Source organism: Oncorhynchus keta, chromosome 30 (assembly GCF_023373465.1).
Source record: "Oncorhynchus keta strain PuntledgeMale-10-30-2019 chromosome 30, Oket_V2, whole genome shotgun sequence".
In the NCBI taxonomy this organism is placed as follows: Eukaryota; Metazoa; Chordata; class Actinopteri; order Salmoniformes; family Salmonidae; genus Oncorhynchus; species Oncorhynchus keta.
This window is the reverse complement of record NC_068450.1, coordinates 44,254,659-44,277,652: the sequence shown is the minus strand read 5'-3', so window position 1 is coordinate 44,277,652 and position 22,994 is coordinate 44,254,659. Positions and strand designations below refer to the sequence as shown.

General features: G+C 42.4%; 1 protein-coding gene across 7 annotated transcripts in view; it reads left to right on the top strand.

Annotated features, from left to right (window-relative positions):
- The window catches only part of LOC118363647 (protein diaphanous homolog 2-like), a 605,757-nt gene that overhangs the window by 138,061 nt on the left and 444,702 nt on the right, over positions 1-22,994 (top strand). For all 7 annotated transcript variants that reach the window (XM_035744726.2, XM_035744729.2, XM_035744723.2 and 4 more), the window contains one exon: positions 19,972-20,111. In XM_035744726.2, coding sequence (XP_035600619.2) covers positions 19,972-20,111 — 140 coding nt within the window. The remainder of the gene's footprint in view (positions 1-19,971; positions 20,112-22,994) is intronic.

The window sequence follows — 22,994 nt, the reverse complement described above, 5'->3', positions numbered from 1 at the left end:
AAAGGAAGACCCAGAGTTACCTCTGCTGAGTATCAGTTCATTAGAGATACCAACCTCAGAAATTGCTGCCCAAATAAATGCTTCACCGAGTTCAAGTAACAGACACATCTCAACATCAACAGAGGAGACTGGGTGAATCAGGCCTTCATGGTCGAACTGCTGCAAAGAAACCACTACTAAAGGACACCAATAAGAAGAAAAGACTTGCTTGGGCCAAGAAACATGAGAAATGGACAATAGGACAGTGGAAATCTGTCCTTTGCTCTGATGAGTCTAAATTTGAAATGTTTGGTTCCAACCGCTGTGTCTTTGTGAGACGCAGAGTAGGTGAACGGATGGTCTCTGCATATGTGGTCCCCACCGTGAAGCATGGAGGAGGTGGTTTGATGGTTTGGGAGTGCTTTTCTGGTGACACTGTCTGTGATTTATTTAAAATCCAATGCACACTTAACCAGCATGGCTACCACAGCATTCTGCAGCGATACGCCATCCCATCTGGTTTGTGCTTATGATTTGTTTTTCAAAAGGACAATGACCCAACACAGAGTGCTGCAGAGTGATGGAGTGCTGCATCAGATGATCTGGCCTCCACAATCACCCAATCTCATCCCAATTGAGATGGTTTGGGAAAGGTTGGACCACAGAGTGAAGGAAAAGCAGCCAACATGTGCTCAGCATTGTGGGAACTCCTTCAAGACTCTTGGAAAAGCATTCCAGGTGAAGCTGGTTGAGAGAATGCCAAGAGTGTGCAAAGCTTTCATCAATGCAAAGGGTGGCTACTTTGAAGAATCTAAAATGTATTTAGATACTTTTTTGGTTACTACATGATTCCGTATGTGTTATTTAAAAGTGAATAGTTAATATTTTCTACAATGTAGAAAATAGTAAAAATAAAGAAAAACCCTTGAATGAGTAATGTTCTACATTTTCTTTGTGTGTATACAGTGTGTGTATACAGTTGAAGTTGGAAGTTTACATACACCTTAGCAAAATACATTTAAACTCAGTTTCACGATTCCTGACATTTAATACTAGTACAAATTCCCTGTCTTAGGTCATTTTGGAAGACCACTTCATTTTAAGAGTGTGAAATGTCAGAATAATAGTAGAGAGAATTATTTTTTTCAGTTTTTATTTCTTTCATCACATTCCCAGTGGGTCAGACGTTTACATACACTCATTTAGAATTTGGTAGCATTGCCTTTAAATGGTTTAACTTGGATCAAACGTTTCAGGTAGCTTTCCACAAGCTTCCCACAATAAGTTGGGTAAATTTTGCCCATTCCTCCTGACAGAGCTGGTGTAACTGAGTCAGGTTTGTAGGCCTCCTTGTTCGCACACACTTTTTCAGTTCTGCCCACAAATTTTCGATAGGATTGATGTCAGGGCTTTGTGATGGCCACTCCAATACCTTGACTTTGTTGTCCTTAAGCCATTTTGCCACAACTTTGGAAGTATCCTTGGGGTCATTGTCTATTTGGAAGACCCATTTGCGACCAAGTTTTAACTTCCTGACTGGTGTCTTGAGATGTTGCTTCCGTTCCTCACGAAGCCATCTATTTTGCATTGTGCACCATCCTGCAGTAAAGCACCCCCACAACATGATGCTGCCACCCCCGTGCTTCACGGTTGGGATGGGGTTATTCGGCTTGCAAGCCTCCCCCTTTTCCTCCAAACATAACGATGGTCATTATGGCCAAACAGTTCTATTTTTGTTTAATCAGACCAGAGGACATTTCTCCAGAAAGTACGATCTTTGTCCCCATGTGCAGTTGCAAACCGTAGTCTGTCTTTTTTTATGGTGGTTTTGGAGCAGTGGCTTCTTCATTGCTGAGCGGCCTTTCAAGTTATGTCGACATATGGGAACTGTTTACTGTTGATATAGATACTTTTATACCTGTTTCCTCCAGCATCTTCACAAGGTCCTTTGCTGTTGTTCTGGGATTGATTTATAATTTTCCCACCAAAGTATGTTAATCTCTAGGAGAGAGAACGCGTCTCCTTCCTGAGCAGTATGACAGCTGCGTGGTCCCATGGTGTTTATACTTGCATACTATTGTTTGTACAGATGAACAATGTACATTCATGCGTTTGGAAATTGCTCCCAAGGATGAACCCAGACTTGTGGAAGTCTAAAATTTTTATTCAGAGGTCTTGGCTGATTTCTTTTGGTTTTCCCATGATGTCAAGCAAAGAGGCACTGAGTTTGAAGGTAGGCCTTGATATACATCCACAGGTACACCTCCAAATGACTGAAAATATGTCAATTAGCCTATCAGAAGCTTCTAATGCCATGCCATCATTTTCTGGAATTTGCCAAGCTGTTTAAAGACACAGTCAACTTAATGCATGTAAACGTCATACCCACTAGAATTGTGATACAGTGAATTATAAGTGAAATAATCTGTCTGTAAACAATTGTTGAAAAAATCACTTGTGTAATGCACAAAGTAGATATTCCTAACCCACTTGCCAAAACTATAGTTTGTGGAGTGGTTGAAAAACAAGTTTTAATGACTTCAACCTAAGTGTATGTAAACTTCCGACTTCAACTGTATGTACACTGTGTGTGTGTGTGTATATATATATATATGTGTATAAACTTAGCAAAAATAGAAACGTCCCTTTTTCAAATGCCTGTCTTTCAAAGATGAATCGTTGTAAAAGGTTTAAACACTGTTTCCCATACTTGTTAAGTGAACTATAAACAATGAATGAACATTGCACCTGTGTAACGGTCGTTAAGACACTAACAGCTTACATACTGTAGGCAATTAAGGTCACAGTTGTGAAAACTTAGGACACTAAAGAGGCCTTTCTACTGACTCTGAAAAACACCAAAAGATAGATGCCCAGGGTCCCTGCTCATCTGCATGAACGTGCCTTAGGCATGCTACAAGGAGGCATGAGGACTGCAGATGTAGCCAGGGCAATAAATTGCAATGTCCGTACTGTGAGATGCCTACAACAGCGCTACAGGGATACAGGACGGACAGCTGATCATCCTCACAGTGACAGACATCGTGTAACATCACCTGCACAGGATCGGTACATCCGAACATCACACCTGCGGGACAGGTGCACGATGGCAACAACAACTTCCCGAGTTACACCAGGAACGTACAATCCCTCCATCAGTGCTCAGACTGTCTGCAATAGGCTGAGAGAGGTTAGACTGAGGGCTTGTAGGCCTGTTGTAAGGCAGGTCCTCACCAGACATCACCGGCAACGACGTCGCCTATGGACACAAACCCACCGTCGCTGGACCAGACAGGACTGGCAAAAAGTGCTCTTCACTGACGAGTCATGGTTTTGTCTTACCAGGGGTGATGGTTGGATTTGAGTTTTTTTGTCAAAGGAATGAGCGTTACAGAAAGGTCTGTACTCTGGCGCGGGATCGATTTGGAGGTGGAGGGTCCCTCGTGGTCTGGGGCGGTGTGTCACAGCATCATCGGACTAATCTTGTTGTCATTGCAGGAAATCTCGCTTTGCATTACAGGGAAGACATCCTCCTCCCTCATGTGGTACCCTTCCCGCAGGCTCATCCTGACATGACCCTCCAGCATGACACTGCCTCCAGCCATACTGCTCGTTCTGTGCGTGATTTCCTACAAGACAGGAATGTCAGTGTTCTGCCATGGCCAGCGAAGAGCCCAAATCTCAATCCCATCAAGCATGTCTGGGACCTGTTGGATCGGAGGGTGAGGGCTAGGGACATTCCCCCTAGAAATGTCAGGGAACTTGCAGGTGTTTTGGTGGAAGAGTGGGGTAACATCTCACAGCAAGAAGTGACAAATCTGGTGCAGTCCATGAGGAGGAGATGCACTGCAGTAGTGGCCACACCAGATACTGACTGGTACTTTATTTTGACCCCCCTTTTGTGTTTTTGCTGCATATATATATATGGTGTTGAAGCCAGTCCACAAGGTGACAGAGCATCCCTCTTACATTCTTTGGGGAGCACCCTGCAGTAAATTTGTTTACGAAGCTTGCATTAAATTGCCGCTCTCTATTGCACACAACAAGCTTGTCACAAGGGGATTCATGGCTGATTTAAGAAGAAATTGTCAACCTTGTTATGTTCAACTATTTGATATATTTTGCCCCCATTATGCACTTATACTACAGTCATTTTTTTATTTTACCACTTGAGATGGGAAAGCTATTTGTTTTATGAAGTTGAACATCTGCTTTTTATGACAAAATAAAAATATTTGGTGAAATCAATCTTTTGTTTTACTAAGTTACACGAATTGGTGGAATGACAATGTTTTCTGGTTTGTGAATGAGCAATTTATTTCAGTTTTAGGTCTTCTCCGTTGGTCTAATGATATATTTTTTTCGTAGACCAGTTGCTACTTTTATATGTTCCATATCAAAAACACAATCAAGACAACATTGATAAGAACACTAACTTCTTTGTATAATAATGTCCTTGTTGCCTCGTTGTTAGAAACTCGTCTTAGTGTTTCAGTGTGTAATTGACTATTTTTACCCTAACAAGTTGTCTCCCATCCTGTCAGTATGTACTGTATACATTACTTACTTTCTTTAAAAATAAAGTCTTTGATGTTTTAAATATTTTATTTCTATATTCATTTGCCATGCATAGAACGCCGGCGGCCCCCTATCTCCAGGATTTTATTTTATTTATCAGTCAACAGCCAACGGTTGGCTTTGGAACCGGTTGGTTTTGTCCTGTCATCTCTCAGAGATGCATTTCAGAGTTGCTCTCCGAGGTTGTTTCTGATTCTCGGAATCACATAATGTTTTATTGATATTTTCATATATCTGGAACACCAACATTTAGAGTCTATCTTCAAATCCCATTTATCAGACTTGCTTAGTTTCCGGTTGATATCCTCTTTCCAGCAAAACTGCTCAACTGACTTTGGATGACATTGCAAAAGTTGTATCTTCACAAAAGTCTTTGCAAAACTCTTAGCAATAGTCTTGAACTTCCCAACATTTCCTGAAGGCCCTATAGGATGGACTTTTTCTGATATGCTCATGCCATGAGTGATAATACCATTCAAGCTCTGCTCCACTATTCTCACTGCAGCATTCAATATCGTTTCAGAAGTTTTTCAGATACTATTAGAAACATCATTGATGATGCCTTACTGCGGGTCAGGTCTCCATGGATTGGTTTAAGACACTGAGATATGCTGATGCAGACCCATCGTCTGCTGTAGCCCCTGTGTATTACTGGGCCAGAGCCAGCAGGGGATCGAGGTGTGTGTGGTCGGGGGGAGGGGGGGGGTGAGCATGAGTCAGCCTGATAGGTGTATTCGCTGTGTGTCTGGTGTTGTCTGTCTCTGCGTCTCCCAAATGTAGTGGACCCACTGGCAGGTGGCACACACAGGGTTAAGGTATCTAAAAGTGGAGGAAGCAAGTTACTTCTGAGTGGTAAACAACACACACACACACCATTCTTGTTGGTAGTCAGGGAGGGGTCACTTTGAACTAGGTTTGAGTGCATATACACGAGACATCATTTGAATTCTGAGGTGTGCAAGGTGTTTTGATGCTGAAGGAGTTTAAATGTGTGTGAGTGAGTTTAAAGCAACATACAGTGGCTTTTTGTTGCCTTACAACCTGGAATTAAAATCGATTTTTGGGGAGTTTGTATCATTTGATTTAAACAACATGCCTACCACTTTGAAGATGCAAAATATTTTTTTTTTGTGGAACAAACCAGAAATAAGAAGAAAAAAAATGGAACCCCCCCCCAAAGTCAATACTTTGTAGAGCCACCTCTTGCAGCAATTACAGCTGCAAGTCTCTTGGGGTATGTCTCTATAAGCTTGGCACATCTAGCCACTGGGATTTGTGCCCATTCTTCAAGGCAAAACTGCTCCAGGTCCTTCAAGTTGGATGGGTTCCACTGGTGTACAGCAATCTTTAAGTCATACCACAGATTCTCAGTTGGATTGAGGTCTGGGATTTGACTAGGACGTATCAAGACATTAAAATGTTTCCTCTTAAACCACTCAAGTGTTGCTTTTGCAGTATGCTTGGGTCATTATCCTGCTGGAAGGTGAACCTCTGCCCCAGTCTTAAATCTCTGGAAGACTGAAACAGGTTTCCCTCAAAAATTTCCCAGTATTTAGTGCCGTCCAACATTCCTTCAATTCTGACCAGTTTCCCAGTTCCTGCCGATGAAAAACATCCCCACAAGGATGGTGTTCTCGGAGTGATGGGAGGTGTTGGGTTTGCGCCAGGCAAAACGTTTTCCTTGATGGCCAAAAAGCTAAATTATTGTCTCATCTGACCAGAGTACCTTCTTCCATATGTTTGGGGAGTCTCCCACATGCCTTTTGTACAAACACTAAACTTGTTTGCTTATTTTTTTCTTTAAGCAATGGATTTTTTCAGGCCACTCTTCCATCAAGACCAGCTCTGTGGAGTGTACAGCTTAAAGTGGTCCTATGGACAGATACGCCAATCTCCGCTGTGGAGCTTTGCAGCTCCTTCAGGGTTATCTTTGGTCTCTTTGTTGCCTCTCTGATTAATGCCCTCCTTGCCTGGTCCGTAAGTTTTGGTGGGCGACACTCTCTTGGCAGGTTTGTTGTTTTAATGTTTTAATAATGGATTTAATGTTGCTCCATGGGATGTTCAAAGTTTCGGATATTTGTTTATAACCCAACCCTGATCTGTACTTCTCCACAACTTTGTCCCTGACCTGTTTGGAGAGCTCCTTAGTCTTCATAGTGCCACTTGCTTGGTGGTGTTGCAGACTCTGGGGCCTTTCAGAACAGGTGTGTATATATATACTCAGATCATGTGACAGATCATGTGACACTTCTGAAGGTAATTGGTTGCACCAGATCTTATTCAGGGGCTTGATAGCAAAGGGGATGGATACATATGCGCACCACTTTTCCATTTAAATAAAACTTTTTTTTTTAAACAAGTAATTTTCTTTCATTTCACTTCACCAATTTGGACTATTTTGTTCAGGTCTATTACATGAAATCCAAATAAAAATCCATTTAAATTACAGGTTATAATAAAACAAAATATGAAAAACGCCAAGAGGGGGTGAATACTTTTGCAAGGCACTGTGGTATCCTTTTATTCAAAGGTATCTCTGTAAATCCAAGTTATGAATGAATAAACTATTATAAATCATATTTAATATCAAGGGCTGACCCCATTTAGTTGACTGGTCAGTTGTTTGGTCGACCGAGATATATTTTGTCTAGCAGTAGCAAAATATATATATAATGTCATAGTGTAGGCCGTGGGGATGGCACAGTCCACCACTCTAAGACATGCTACTAAAATTGTATATGGTTATATTACATAAGAACAGTGGTGCAACACTAATAAAAATATGATTATTTTACAACAAATACGTGTTCTCTTGCGTTGGATAGTGGTCGCTGTCTGAAACACGCTGTCTGAAACACAACAGTGTGCTGTTGAATTGGCACCTTTTCATTCACCATGTTGCTATAGTATGTGCTTAATAGAAAAGTTAACCAGCATATTGGTGTTGAAAACGTCACCCCGCTCCTCCGCTCTCTCCACTGGCTTCCAGTTGAAGCTCGCATCCGCTACAAGACCATGGTGCTTGCCTACGGAGCTGTGAGGGGAACGGCACCTCAGTACCTCCAGGCTCTGATCAGGCCCTACACCCAAACAAGGGCACTGCGTTCATCCACCTCTGGCCTGCTCGCCTCCCTACCACTGAGGAAGTACAGTTCCCGCTCAGCCCAGTCAAAACTGTTCGCTGCTCTGGCTCCCCAATGGTGGAACAAACTCCCTCACGACGCCAGGACAGCGGAGTCAATCACCACCTTCCGGAGACACCTGAAACCCCACCTCTTTAAGGAATACCTAGGATAGGATAAAGTAATCCTTCTCACCCCTTAAAATATTTAGATGCACTATTGTAAAGTGGCTGTTCCACTGGATGTCATAAGGTGAATGCACCAATTTGTAAGTCGCTCTGGATAAGAGCGTCTGCTAAATGACTTAAATGTAATGTAATGTAAATGTAAATGTGAAAACAATGCGGAGTTAGGAGATGGGAAAACAGCCTTAATTGTCTTAAGAAAAGTGAGGAGAGAGGAATCTTAATTAGGTCTATCAATACCCTTGTTGTTGATTGTGGCTGGCTTTATAAATCATCCATATACTGTATATCTACAGAAATAGGACAGATCCTGTTTCAGTATTTGTTTTAAATAGACTACTGATTCTGTCAGCACCAAGCCTCACGCAACCACAACATGTTGGATAAAAAAATGCACATAATTCTGCTGTTTTTGACGTTTCCCGTGCTTTACACTTCTTTTCATTAGAACAGCCTCTCTGGTATTATTACATTGTATTTAGTGTTTTTTATACTGTTCCAAATTGTCCAAAATGTTTTATTTAACCTTATAATAAGCCTCCTTTTTCTTGATCTCCTTCTTATTCGTATTATTCGTATTATTATGATGATCATCATTATAATAATAAGTAATGTCATTATCATTAGTAGGCTTAGTACAGCAGCCTTGTATAACCACCTGTAGGCCTAAGAGCAATCCTCTTTCGTCTTATTACTACTGTAACTTACTTTGATACAGTAGCCTATATAACTATTGAAATAATCAATCATTTATTTGTTCATGTCATCACACAGCATACGAGTCATTCATGTTTTGAAATGCAAACAAGCATTTTAGTTTTATAATAACAAAGCAATCGTTCAATTTCGGGAATTGCATTCACAAATCAATGTGACTGTTTGTAGTCTTTGCTGTCATAAAGGCTTTTCAAAAACATGACAACAGACTCTCTGGTACGCTTATCATTTATTTAGTGTTGTTTACATTGTTCCAAACAGTTAGAAAAATTATACTGTAATCTAACAACACCTGTTTGGCAGTCAGCGCTAGCGCTAGCTTCTTTTTCTTGGTCTGCAGTATTTTCCACAGCTAGTCAAATGTATTCCACATCTGACTTCCCCTTTACCTCCTGAGCAACCAGAGCAACCAGTAAACATTTTCCAGTTTCGAATGTATTTGTCACACATATAACCAATTTATTTATGTGATTGTGATTGGCTATACTGTAGGTCAGACCCTATTGGTCATGTGCATCTGATGCATACATGTCATGTAAAGAGAGCAAGGGTTGAGGGAATAGGGAATGTTTTTCCTAAACAAATGAGGGATTTCAGTAACAGAACTTTTCAGTCAGAAATGGCTGTATTTATGTTGCAGCTTTTTGTAGTTGTAGTGGACAGCACTAATAATATAGTGCTGTCCCCTGTGCAGCTGCCCTTTTGGTTAGTGCCACTCATACATTCTGACTTAGTCTGTTAGACTGACTTTACAATGTTAGACTGGCTGTACTTGCATTGGAGAGAGTGTGTGTGTGTGTGTGTGGGGGGGCAGGTTTTTTAATGTGGTAATCTTCTCGGGGCTAGGAACTCCTGCTGTCACCAGTGGGACCTCTTTAATCAACAGACAAGTCCTTTGCTTTGTTTGTTCCCCCTCTCTCTGATGTTTTGGCCTCGATCCAAGAACACATTTCCTCTTAAAATTGACATTTTATTTGAGTGTTCCCTCCTCTACTTGGTGAACTGTTGTTTCGTTAGTTCTTCCACCCTTCTCTATTGTGATCAGCTCGTTGGTGTAGAATTGTGTGGCAGTGACTTCCTTTCGTTTTTTTGGTCAACAGAATGCCTGGATTAAGACAGTCTGCTGTGTGCAGTTGTTGTGGTTGGCAGGGTGAAATCTACTGTATAGAGTGGGTTAGATAGTGTAGGTTTGTAGACCGTCATTGATAGATGTACTTTTGTCTCTACTGCAAAGGCACGGAAGAGGAGGAAGAGAAAATAGCAGAGGAAGAAAAACAACACCTCGGGTTGTGTGCATTGTGAAACAGGGAATTATTTCCATCATCACTCGCGGCCTGGCCTCCCTCCCTCCCTCCCCCATCCATCCTTCCCTCTCCTCTCCTGGGCTTGAAAAAAACCACACCATCCGCTGGGACACAACTCTTTTAGATGTGTGGCGAGCAAGAGATGGAGAAAGAGCATGGCCATGGGGTCCTGGTGGGAAATCACCCGCTGAGCAGCCTCCCTGGGCAGATGAAATGTCCTTATCTGCAGACAACAGGGGCTGCCACTGCTGTCCTTTTAAGCAGGGAAGCTGTGCTGGAGAAAGTCATTGTCCTGGCAGCTATAGCATCTCAACTGATCCGTTCTCCACACTGACCTTTGGGTTCTCTTTGCGTAGCCGCCACAATACACCAAACTTTCTATTACACAAGATGTTTGTTTATGTAAGGGTATGAGTGTGTGTGTGTTTGTTTGCATGTGCGTGAGCCCGTGCGTGCGTGCACACATTCTCATAGCTCTAAACCTCCTCCCCCCAAAGCCTGTCAGTCAACCCCTAATGAGCAGGAAATTAAGGAAGACAATTATTCCAGCCACTTGGCTTTGATACTGCTTGATGTGCACTAATTGCGTTAGATTGTATCTGTACTATATTTCAAAAGATCAGTGGGGCGCTCTGCTAATTTTCATTAATCACACATAAAGGTGAGGCATTTCAATTTTTTGTTATTCCCCAACTTTTTCAGGCATTTATTTAAGGAGCCAGATGTTTATATGACTAAATGTATTATTACGCAGCCACTACCGAATGTAGCTATTATTCTTTCGGCTTACATTGTGGCTTCGTACCATTCCTGGTTTAGTTTCCCCTCTGTTCCTCTGTGCCTTCAGTTCCTCCTTTGTGTCATAAAGTTAATATTGTGTTTGTGTTAAGATATTAGCTCTTGAAAAGTGTCCCTCTCAAACACAAAGTACACAGCGAGTAGTTAATTCACCTCTTTCCTGATAATTATTTGGTTTTTGGTGTTAAAAGTGGCACGCGCACAAACACATTGTGACCTCGTACTGAGATGAATTACAAAGCCAATGCGTTGCACTACTATCATATACTCCCATCGGTCCCTAATTATGCCCTTCCAGTACACTTTAGAGACGGACGAGAGGCAGTCAGGCACAGATGAAGATAGAGGCAGGGAGAGAGACAAAGCGAGAGGCAGGCAGAGGGAGAGGGAGTGAGAGTCAGGGAGAAAGGCAGTGAGAGAGGGCGGGCAGAGAGAGGGAAGGCAGAGAGCGAGGCAGGCAGAATAGAGAGAGCGAGGCAGGCAGAATAGAGAGGGCGAGGCAGGCAAAATAGAGAGCGGGGCAGGCAGAATAGAGAGAGAGCGAGGCAGGCAGAATAGAGAGCGAGAGGCAGGCAGAATAGAGAGCGAGAGGCAGGCAGAATAGAGTGCGAGAGGCAGGCAGAATAGAGTGCGAGAGGCAGGCAGAATAGAGTGCGAGAGGTAGGCAGAATAGAGTGCGAGAGGCAGGCAGAATATAGTGCGAGAGGCAGGCAAAATAGAGAGCGAGAGGCAGGCAGAATAGAGAGCGAGAGGCAGGGAGAATAGAGAGCGAAAGGCAGGCAGAATAGAGAGCGAGAGGCAGGCAGAATAGAGAGCGAGAGGCAGGCAGTATAGAGAGCGAGAGGCAGGCAGAATAGAGAGCGAGAGAGAGTCAGGCAGGCAGAGAGCGAGAGGCAGGCAGGCAGAGAGCGAGAGAGAGGCAGGCAGGTAGAGAGCGAGAGGCAGGCAGAATAGAGAGCGAGAGGCAGGCAGAATAGAGAGCGAGAGGCAGGCAGTATAGAGAGCGAGAGGCAGGCAGAATAGAGAGCGAGAGGCAGGCAGAATAGAGAGCGAGAGGCAGGCAGAATAGAGTACGAGAGGCAGGCAGAATAGAGTACGAGAGGCAGGCAGAATATAGTGCGAGAGGCAGGCAGAATATAGTGCGAGAGGCAGGCAGAATAGAGTGCGAGAGGCAGGCAGAATAGAGTGCGAGAGGCAGGCAGAATAGAGTGCGAGAGGCAGGCAGAATAGAGAGCGAGAGGCAGGCAGAATAGAGAGCGAGAGGCAGGCAGAATAGAGAGCGAGAGGCAGGCAGAATAGAGAGCGAGAGGCAGGCAGAATAGAGAGCGAGAGGCAGGCAGAATAGAGAGCGAGAGGCAGGCAGAATAGAGAGCGAGAGAGAGTCAGGCAGGCAGAGAGCGAGAGGCAGGCAGGCAGAGAGCGAGAGGCAGGCAGGCAGAGAGCGAGAGAGAGGCAGGCAGGTAGAGAGCGAGAGGCAGGCAGGTAGAGAGCGAGAGGCAGGCAGGTAGAGAGCGAGAGGCAGGCAGGTAGAGAGCGAGAGAGAGGCAGGCAGAGAGCGAGAGAGAGGCAGGCAGAGAGCGAGAGAGAGAGAGGCAGGCAGAGAGCGAGAGAGAGAGAGGCAGGCAGAGAGCGAGAGAGAGAGAGGCAGGCAGAGGGAGAGGCAGGCAGTGAAAGAGCCAAGGACAGAAGTAGAGATAGATGCAAGGGGAGACCGAGAGGAAGGCAGGCAGTAAAAGAGCCAAGGACAGAGACAGAGAGGCATCTCCTGATGCACAGTTCCAGACCCTATGCCTGGCACGTTGCTTCTCATTGAGTTGACAAAGAGCTTGAATAATGTATCTATCACTCTTGTTGAGTGGGGGGACCGGGCGGTGGTGGAGGCTGCCAGCTTGTTATTGTCTCATTACAGGTGAAGATGACATGTGGCGGTGCAGCCTGCCGTGGCCTGCTCTCCCTCTCCATTTGCCCCGGTTTCAGGCACCTCGCCCTGGGTGAGGAGAACAAGAGAGAGGAATAGCAATACTGTAGAGATGGATGGAGGGAGGGAGAGAGAGACCAGCCATGTCCCCTTTATCCCCAAAATGACATTGAATTGCTCCCCAGTACTATTCTCTTTGGCAGGAAATACTGGTATCGATGAATATGGGATTCAATAAAAGCAGGAGATGAGTCTCTCTCATCTGTGGTCAAAGGGTCTGTGTCTGTCCTCTAGAAATCCTGTTGTCATGCTTCTCCGCCTCTCCATCTCTCTCATTTTCTCTCACTCTTTCTTCCTGACTTTCTCTGTATCTACTTCTTTTTTCTCCATCGCAATTCAATTCAAACAGTTATATTGGCATGGAAAACATATGTTTACATTGCCAAAGCAAGTGAAATAGATAATAATCAAAAGTGAAATAAACAATACAAAATTTACAGTAAACATTACACTCACAAAAGTTCCAAACGAAAAGAGACATTTCAAATGTCATGTTATGGCTCTGTACAGTGTTGCAGCGACGTGCAAATATAGTTAAAGTACAAAAGTGGAAATAAATAAACATAAATCTGGGTTGTATTTACAAATGGTGTTTGTTGTGTCTCTCTCCTTTCCCTCTCTCAACCCTTCTTTCCCACCCTCCCTCCCTCTCGGTGGTCTCTTTTCGTCAATTTGCATTTGTTCCCCTGGCCTGAAGGGGAAACTCAATTACTCAGTAGCCTGGTTGGTCTCGCTGGATGCCCTCGTGATTGATGTGATGTGGTGGCAGTAATGTTAAAATCATCCCAACAGATTGATTTGGGCCAGGGTCATTAAGCAGCCTATTATGGCCTGTGTCTTTCATTTCCAAGAGGTTAAGGTCAACGGAGAGTGAAACCTGAGTCATAAACCTTCCGTACAGAGTGGTCAGCCTTATGGGAGTTGCTGAGTGGAAAAAATAATATCAACACATTTCCATAAGATGTGATGTAAACACATGTATTGGCAGATATAGTCTCTTCTAAAGAAAAACATGGGTTTGTACAACGCAAATACTCACCTAATTATTCTCAACTGGAATACACGTCATTATTCTCAATTAGAGTACTTGTCATTATTCTTGACTACAAAACATGCATCATAATTATTTGTAGACACACACTTCACATGTTCTTTTCAAAAGCATGACTCAGTGGCCTCATAAAAATGGGGAATATGTAAATATGTGCAGTACTAGCCTTTATTCTGATTGGATTTGTATAGAGTGAGTCTGCTTGTTCCAAAGCGCTTGCGGAAAAAAACATGGCATAGTCTTTTCAATACACTGAATATAAGTTATCCAGAGAGATTGTATAAGTATTAAACAACAACCCACTGGCACGTTGTGTTACACATGCTTTCTGTGAATCACAAGGTGTGAAACATACAAAGGCTTTTGAGTTTGCTTTGAGCAGAGGTCCAGGTGTATTGGACTTTAGAGAAAAGATAGAGGTTACAGGTAAAGAAGAAGAGAAAAACAACGGTTGTGTTGTAAATTGAGGGTTGACGACAGATGTGTAGCAAACTAACTGAATTGTAAATGGGAACTTGAGATCAACAAACAAAAAGGACTAAGAAAGAGCTTAGCATGGGTGAGAAAGAGTGACATAAGTCCTGGGAAGAGGTCCCAGAAAGAGATGATCTTAATAAAGAGGGACACATGGCACTGAAGTATGAGGTGAGAAAGCTGAGGTGTGACAGAGAGCAGGATACTCACACAGAGAAGCCAGCAAAAACAGCCCACCTCAGACCTGGACCACAACCTCAACACCACAATGGGACAGACAGAATCTACAGAATTGAACCCCTTCTGGGAAAATTGGAAAACTCTAGACAAAAAAACAACATGAAGAGTTATCTATCCAAAACGGAGATGTATAGATAAACCACTTCTGCCATTTGAGAGACCACGTATTCACCCTGCACACTCTAATTGACAAATTAACAAACCAAAACAAAGGCAAAGTCTTCTCATGCTTAGTTTTAATTTAAAAACATATGGGTCTGCCATACAAATTGATGTAAAGTGTTGTTGATGGGAAAAACATACAACATTATAAAATCCATGTACACAAACAACAAGTGTGCGGTTAACGGCCTTCCATGCCATAAAAATGAACATAAAATTCTACATACCAATTTGGATCTGGCAAAAAAAATACTTGAATCAGTTATAGAAACCATTGCCCTTTATGGTTGCGAGGTCTGGGGTCTGCTCACCAACAAAATGGAAACAAACACCAAATTCTGAAAAAATGTCATCCTTGTACAACGTAAAACACCGAATAATGCATGCAGAAAATAATTAGGTCGATACCCGGCTAATTATCAACATCCAGACGAGTCGTTCAATTCTACAACCACCTAAAAGGAAGCGATTTCCAAACCTGCCATAACAATGCAATCACCTACAGAGAAAGGAACCTGGAGAAGAGCCCCCTAAGCAAGCTGGTCCTGAGGCTCTGTTCACAAACACAAACAGACCCCACAGACACCCAGGACAGCAACACAATTAAACCCAACCAAGTCATGAGAAATCAAAAATATAATTACTTGACGCATTGGAAAGAATTGACAAAAAAACTGAGCAAATTAGAATGCTATTTGGCCCTAAACAGAGAGTACACAGTGGCAGAATACCTGACCACTGTGACTGAACCAGACTTAAAGAAAGGTTTGACTATGTACATACTCAGTGAGCATAGCCTTGCTATTGAGAAAGGCCACCGTAGGCAGACATGGCTCTCAAGAGAAGACAGGCTATGTACACACTGCCCACAACATGAGGTGGAATCTGAGCTGCACTTCCTAACCTCCTGCCAAACGTATGACCATATTAGAGACACATCTTTCCCTCAGATTACACAGACTCACAAAGAATTTGAAAACAAATCCAATTTTGATAAACTCCCATATCTATTGGGTGAAATACCACAGTGTGCAATCACAGCAGCAATATTTGTGACCTGTTGCCACAAGAAAAGGGCAACCAGTGAAGAACAAAAACCATTGCAAATACAACCTATATTTATGTTTATTTATTTCCCCTTTTGTATTTTAAGTATCTGCACATCATTACAACACTGTAGATAGACATAATATGAGAGAGAGAGAGAATTTAGCTTTTACAGGATGAAATAGAAGATTAGAAAGGGCCATGGGAAATAATGGACAGTGTATGTGTTTAAGTGCAGATCATTTGAGCTCTCATAAAATCTTTACTTTTATTGAAGCAGCTCTGCTCACCTCCCGGTAAGGTTGATAGTGTTTAAGTCAGGTAGAATGTCTGTGGAGGTAGTGATGCAACCAAATCTATTCTCCCAATTAAAAAAAACTAATGAATGGACAATATTGGATGTGGGATCTGGACGATCTGGACAATATTATAATATATTGTATGCTGTACATGGATTCATAGAAGGAAAACCTTCCAATTATTCATAGCAATGCCACTTTTTTACTTGATTAGATGTTTTTTGGGGGGGAAATACTGACCAAACGTATCCTTTCACAATAACAAGAATCCCACTCTGAGCTTTTTTTCCCCCTTCTCAACAATGTCATTAGCTTGCTGTCCTTCCCTCATCTTTCACATAGACCAGACTGACTCTTTCTCTTTGACTCTGCCATGCGGAAGACTGTTTACCAGACCAATTTTCCCTCCAGATGAAATAAGTCACTTATTACACCCAAACTCCCTGTTGGTGCAGCATGATTGGTGGGAAACGAAATATGTTCTGGAATGAATACATTTAAGATACTTTTTTTTATACTGTTTTTTTATACTGTTTCTTCACCCACTTTTTTCCCTGCTCCTCCATTAATTCAGTTCTACCTGTAACTGGGTTAGGTTAATAACCCATCTCGCGCAAATTCCATGTTTTTGTCCCAACTTTGTTCTCACGTTTATCTGAAAGAACACCCTCAACAATACCACATTGTGTAAGGTAATCTGACAATGTGATTTACAAGAATAGTCATTCAATGTAGTTTTACATTGCAGATTTTTTCACATGATAAATGTGAAAGAATAGTAGAACAGAGAATGGATTGAGAGAACTCACAATGTCTTTGTCTTGACTAGGTTTAGATACTAGTGGGAATGTACGCAATGTTTTCCAGTCGTCTTGGCAGGTAAAACAAATATTGATCTGAATAGATGGGACAAATATTGTGTTTAGGCTAGTAATCCATTTTAAATGCAGGCTGTAACACAACAACATGTGGAAAAAGTCAAAGTGTATGAATACTTTTTGAAGGCACTGTATACTCACTACTTGGTCAATTGATTTGATATAATATTTAATATATACAAACACATTCTATGAATTGATAGTACACCTCTCTGTTTTCTTTTATTCTGTAGTAATGTGTTCAAGCTAATCAAAACAACGTTTTTTTATGATAAGCTAAACAATACAATGAAATGCCTACTCGCAATAAAGCTCTCCTCGCAAACAATAATATTAAGCTATTTGTATTTACATTAGGCTATAGCCTACAAGTACCTATACCACATAGTCGTATGGCTGTTAGGCTATAGCCTACAAGTACCTATACCACATAGTCGTATGGCTGTTAGGCTATAGCCTACAAGTACCTATACCACATAGTCGTATGGCTGTTAGGCTATAGCCTACAAGTACCTATACCACATAGTCGTATGGCTGTTAGGCTATAGCCTACAAGTACCTATACCACATAGTCGTATGGCTGTTAGGCTATAGCCTACAAGCACCTATACCACATAGTCGTATGGCTGTTAGGCTATAGCCTACAAGTACCTATACCACATAGTCGTATGGCTGTTAGGCTATAGCCTACAAGTACCTATACCACATAGTCGTATGGCTGTTAGGCTATAGGCCTACTGCAAATTGTTGTTTGTTCCTGAACTGGCCGAATGACAGCGCTATCCTTCCGCACCACAATTTGGATGAGCTTCTTTAACATTATTGTGCGATCCTGGCCGCTGCTCTTTCAGCACCACGAACGGCTCTCCAATCGCTGAAAAGGACATCTCATCAAGATCTATTGCCTAATAGTCATACTCATCACTTATTATTATTATTAGAAATAGAAGATCGTCACTTCTCACCATGGTGCTCGTTCAAGTAAAGTTAGATCAAAGTTGAATAAATGTCTTGCAAGATAAAATCATGATTCATTAGCATTTGACATAACAGAACAAAATATATGTAACATAACATAGACCTAAAACACCTTTTCATTTCTAATGAGATTTTAGGGTGGCAATTTCTTTGAGAATGTGTGTGGGCATAGACAGACGTTGCAATTGGAGGATGCATTTCATGCATGTTCTATAACGATACAGTAAGCTATTAAATTGGCTACATCTGTCAGTATAAACTTTGACTTTTCACCCCCAAAAAATAGTCATTTAATAAAACAACAATTTGGTGTAACTTTTTCAGGTAAGATACAATTATCTAATGATCTTAAGTTTCTGGAAACTGCGAGTCCTTGAACTATTACCTGATATTGATCTGAGGAAACAAACCATGTATACACAACCAATAGTTTTTATAAAACAGTTGGTCTTAACAGAAAGAGAAGGGAGTCTGTTTGTACGGGCCCTGTACTATACTTGATAGACTCAGTGATTTTGTTTCTTAATTATCCCTACACAATTCCGTCACCAGTCCTGGCTATCCCCCTTCCCACATCCATCTTTATTAAAAAATAAATATATTTATTTTGTAACCTTGATTTAACTAGGCAAGTCTTATTTACAATGACGGACTACACTGGCCAAACACTCCCCTAACCCGAACTACGTTGGGCCAATTGTGCGCCGCCCTATGGGACTCCCAATCACAGCCGGTTGTGATATAGCCTGGAGACGAACCAGGGTCTGTAATGACGCCTCTAGCACTGAGATGCAGTTCCTTAGACCTCTGTGCCACTCGGGAGACCCCATCTTTGTCCACAGCCATGTTGTTTTAGATACGAGGCATCGACTCATCAGGTATTTTGCAATAGCTGTACAACAGTGTAGCCCAATCCAACCCCCAGCATTGGGTAGTGGTATGTTCATGGGAGATGAGACTGTCGGTCTATCTCTGCCAAGCAGCAGGTAGGGTCTTTGTGAAGGCATCAGTGTGCAGCATGTTACAAAGCCTCTCTTTTGGAGGTTCTACACTGGAATCCATTTAGAGGAAGCATGGCCGCTTGTGTTCAGCATGTATGTTAGTCGGGAGGGTCGGCAGCTATCCTCATTGAATAGCTCTCTGTGGGATAGACCTCCGTGTCAGTTCAGCTTTAGCTGATTGATGGAAGTCAAAGTGAGAGAATATATCTGGAGCCATTCCCATCCCCATAGAACTCTCTGAATACGGTGGCAGACTTTTGGCTCCTCTTCACAGTATCACCCTTGGGAGATTGTAAATGACATGACCTCATTTGCTATTTAAATTATCGATCAAATCACTGTGATCCAGAAAGAACATTTCTAACTTGTGTTGTTGCAATTCATTTTTTTTTTTTTTTTTTGTTGCTGTATTTGACAGAGGTGCTGGAGCTATTTTGATGTCTGAGTTGGGCAGGGGTAAAGATAGGAAGACACGCAGTATCTAGTACAGGTAATCATTCTCACCTACTGGAGTCCACAGTGCTTTGACATACTACTCCTGATGTGTGCTGTGAGGAGGTGTGATACCTGGGGATCCCATGGCCATGACCCCCTTCCTCCTGTCAGAAGAGATCATCTGGGCTTCAGCTTAATTGCACCTACAATTCCCCCCAACTGAAAGCTCACAGTTCAAGGCTTTGATTTGTGTTATGCATTTATCAATATCAGTGGCTAGATCAGGGGTGGGCAAATCTTTTTGCTTCAAGGCCACGTCAGGATGTCAAAATTCAATGGAGGGCCACAGAGATTTGAGGGAACAATTTCTTCATTAAAATCAATTTATGTGCCAGAAAAAGGGCAGTTTTAAAAAAAACGTTTACATCCATTATAATTTCGACATACTTTCTATCTAGTTATATATATATATATATATATATATATATATATATATATCACCGTTGAAGTTGGAAGTTTACATACTTAGGTTGGAGTCATTTAAACTCGTTTTTCAACCACTCCACACATTTCTTGTTCACAAACTATAGTTTTTCCAAGTCGGTTAAGGACATCTACTTTGTGCATGTAGGTTTTCCTGTGTCAGGATTGGCAAATATTCTGTGGTCACTTTTTAACAGAGTAATATGACTACCGTTTCAGGACTATAATAATGACATTCTTCTGTTGTGCGTTTTCTCTCCAGGGAGGACTGAGGAACAGCAAGCATGAGTGTACATTGTCGTCACAGGAGTATGTCCACGAGCTGCGTTCCGGCATCACTGAGGACAAGCTGCTCATCTGCCTGGAGTCCCTTCGCGTCTCTCTCACCAGTAACCCTGTCAGGTAAGTGTCCTTACTCTCTTGCTTACTTAATCCTCTTGATTCTTTGGTGGAACATAAGGTTTCCGCAGTGCAAAGTGCCCCCAAATAAACCTCCATTCTAGCCAACCTGTTCTTGATGTTCACAAAATTCTCAGTTTGGTTCTCCCCAAAAAACGAATTTGCGTTTTTTTCCACTAATTGTGATTGGTCAAAAGAAATAAGATCTTTACCCATCAGATCTTTTTCAATGCTGATCTGATAGTGGAAAAACGACCAGAATTGGGTTCTCTGTGTGAATGCAGCCTAAGAAATCAGACCAAATTGGCATCTGCTGGATTCCTTCCATCGCATATAGGATGTATGTCAGGAGATCTTTTAGGCCCACACGGAATAATGGGCTTGGTTAAACAAGCATAGCCCGTAGCATAGCCCATTAAAACGAGCATAGCCAATGGTGTAGCCCACTAAATGAGCGGAAGCCCATAGTCTGCCATTCCATCATCACTCTATCCATTAGGCTCTTATAGGAAGTCCACTTTTCCACATCAGACAAGCCAGCCATTCTCTGTATCTGAGACCGTAAATTGCAAGGCGGCCCTCACCCTAAGATCAACCAGTTTGATTTTAATATCTCTCCGTCTCTCCCATCACCAAGAGTGGGTTTAGCTGCCCACACCCCCCTATTTAACAAAAATAATCTGTTTTGATCATAGTAATGCACTACTTTAAAATAATTCCCCGTTTGTCTCAGTCCTTTTCCCGTTTCTAGCAAGCTTTGATTGGCCCTTCACTCAACCATAATTAGGCCATGGCGACTGCATTTGGGGATCCTTTTTCCAACCACAAAGTTCTCATCTTCCGTTCTTGTAGATCTTCAAATGTAATTTGGTCCCAACAGCACAGAGGAATCCTCAATGATAGCAGAACACTCTCAATTATTCACCGAGCCCCACTGTTGGAGAGATTGCTTAATGTGAATCAATGAACAGTGCATATAAAGTGGTCATCAGATGAGTGGCACCTCTTCTTTTATGTCTGACTCCCAGTTCTTGGCGATGACCCGGCAGTGGCCCAGCGGGCCATTTATTTGATCCAGTAGATACGGCGGAGGCGTTATCTTAGCATCCTAACAGCTTGAAAAACGAATAGGCTTTGGTGTGGTCTCACTAGAAAGATCATGCTAACTCACAGAACAACACGATGTGCTCTGCACTCCAAAGCAATTAATAGATTTTTACCCCCAAAAATCCCGCCCATCTCGCTCTCTCACTGTGGCTGATTAATTGTGTTGCTAGAAACCAGGGGCCTCATTTATCAATAATGCATTGAAACTATTCTAAAATACTACTTATAAACAGAATTTAGAATGTTTGTACGCATAGAAAAGTGTTATTTATCAAAAACAACTAAAACAAATGTCATATGCACACCTGTAGGAGATAACATTGCTAAATACCAATTGAAATACAAATAGCCAAGGTCCTTGACTATTTGTATTTCAAAACGCCTCTAATTAACAATATATTGTCAAAATCATCCCTTTAAAGTCTTTGGGGAATATAAATCAAATCAAATCAAATGTTATTTGTCACATACACATGGTTAGCAGATGTTAATGCGAGTGTAGCGAAATGCTTGTGCTTCTAGTTCCGACAATGCAGTAATAACCAACAAGTAATCTAACTAACAATTCCAAAACTACTGTCTTATACACAGTGTAAGGGGATAAAGAATATGTACATAAGGATATATGAATGAGTGATGGTACAGGGCAGCATACAGTAGATGGTATCGAGTACAGTATATACATATGAGATGAGTATGTAGACAAAGTAAACAAAGTGGCATAGTTAAAGTGGCTAGTGATACATGTATTACATAAGGATGCAGTCGATGATATAGAGTACAGTATATACGTATGCATATGAGATGAATAATGTAGGGTAAGTAACATTATATAAGGTAGCATTGTTTAAAGTGGCTAGTGATATATTTACATCATTTCCCATCAATTCCCATTATTAAAGTGGCTGGAGTTGGGTCAGTGTCAATGTCAGTGTGTTGGCAGCAGCCACTCAATGTTAGTGGTGGCTGTTTAACAGTCTGATGGCCTTGAGATAGAAGCTGTTTTTCAGTCTCTCGGTCCCAGCTTTGATGCACCTGTACTGACCTCGCCTTCTGGATGATAGTGGGGTGAACAGGCAGTGGCTCGGGTGGTTGATGTCCTTGATGATCTTTATGGCCTTCCTGTAACATCGGGTGGTGTAGGTGTCCTGGAGGGCAGGTAGTTTGCCCCGGTGATGCGTTGTGCAGACCTCACTACCCTCTGGAGAGCCTTACGGTTGAGGGCGGAGCAGTTGCCGTACCAGGCGGTGATACAGCCCGCCAGGATGCTCTCGATTGTGCATCTGTAGAAGTTTGTGAGTGCTTTTGGTGACAAGCCAAATTTCTTCAGCCTCCTGAGGTTGAAGAGACGCTGCTGCGCCTTCTTCACGACGCTGTCTGTGTGAGTGGACCAATTCAGTTTGTCTGTGATGTGTATGCCGAGGAACTTAAAACTTGCTACCCTCTCCACTACTGTTCCATCGATGTGGATAGGGGTGTTCCCTCTGCTGTTTCCTGAAGTCCACAATCATCTCCTTAGTTTTGTTGACGTTGAGTGTGAGGTTATTTTCCTGACACCACACTCCGAGGGCCCTCACCTCCTCCCTGTAGGCTGTCTCGCCGTTGTTGGTAATCAAGCCTACCACTGTTGTGTAGTCCGCAAACTTGATGAATGAGTAGGAGGCGTGCGTGGCCATGCAGTCGTGGGTGAACAGGGAGTACAGGAGAGGGCTCAGAACGCACTCTTGTGGGGCCCCCGTGTTGAGGATCAGCGGGGAGGAGATGTTGTTGCCTACTCTC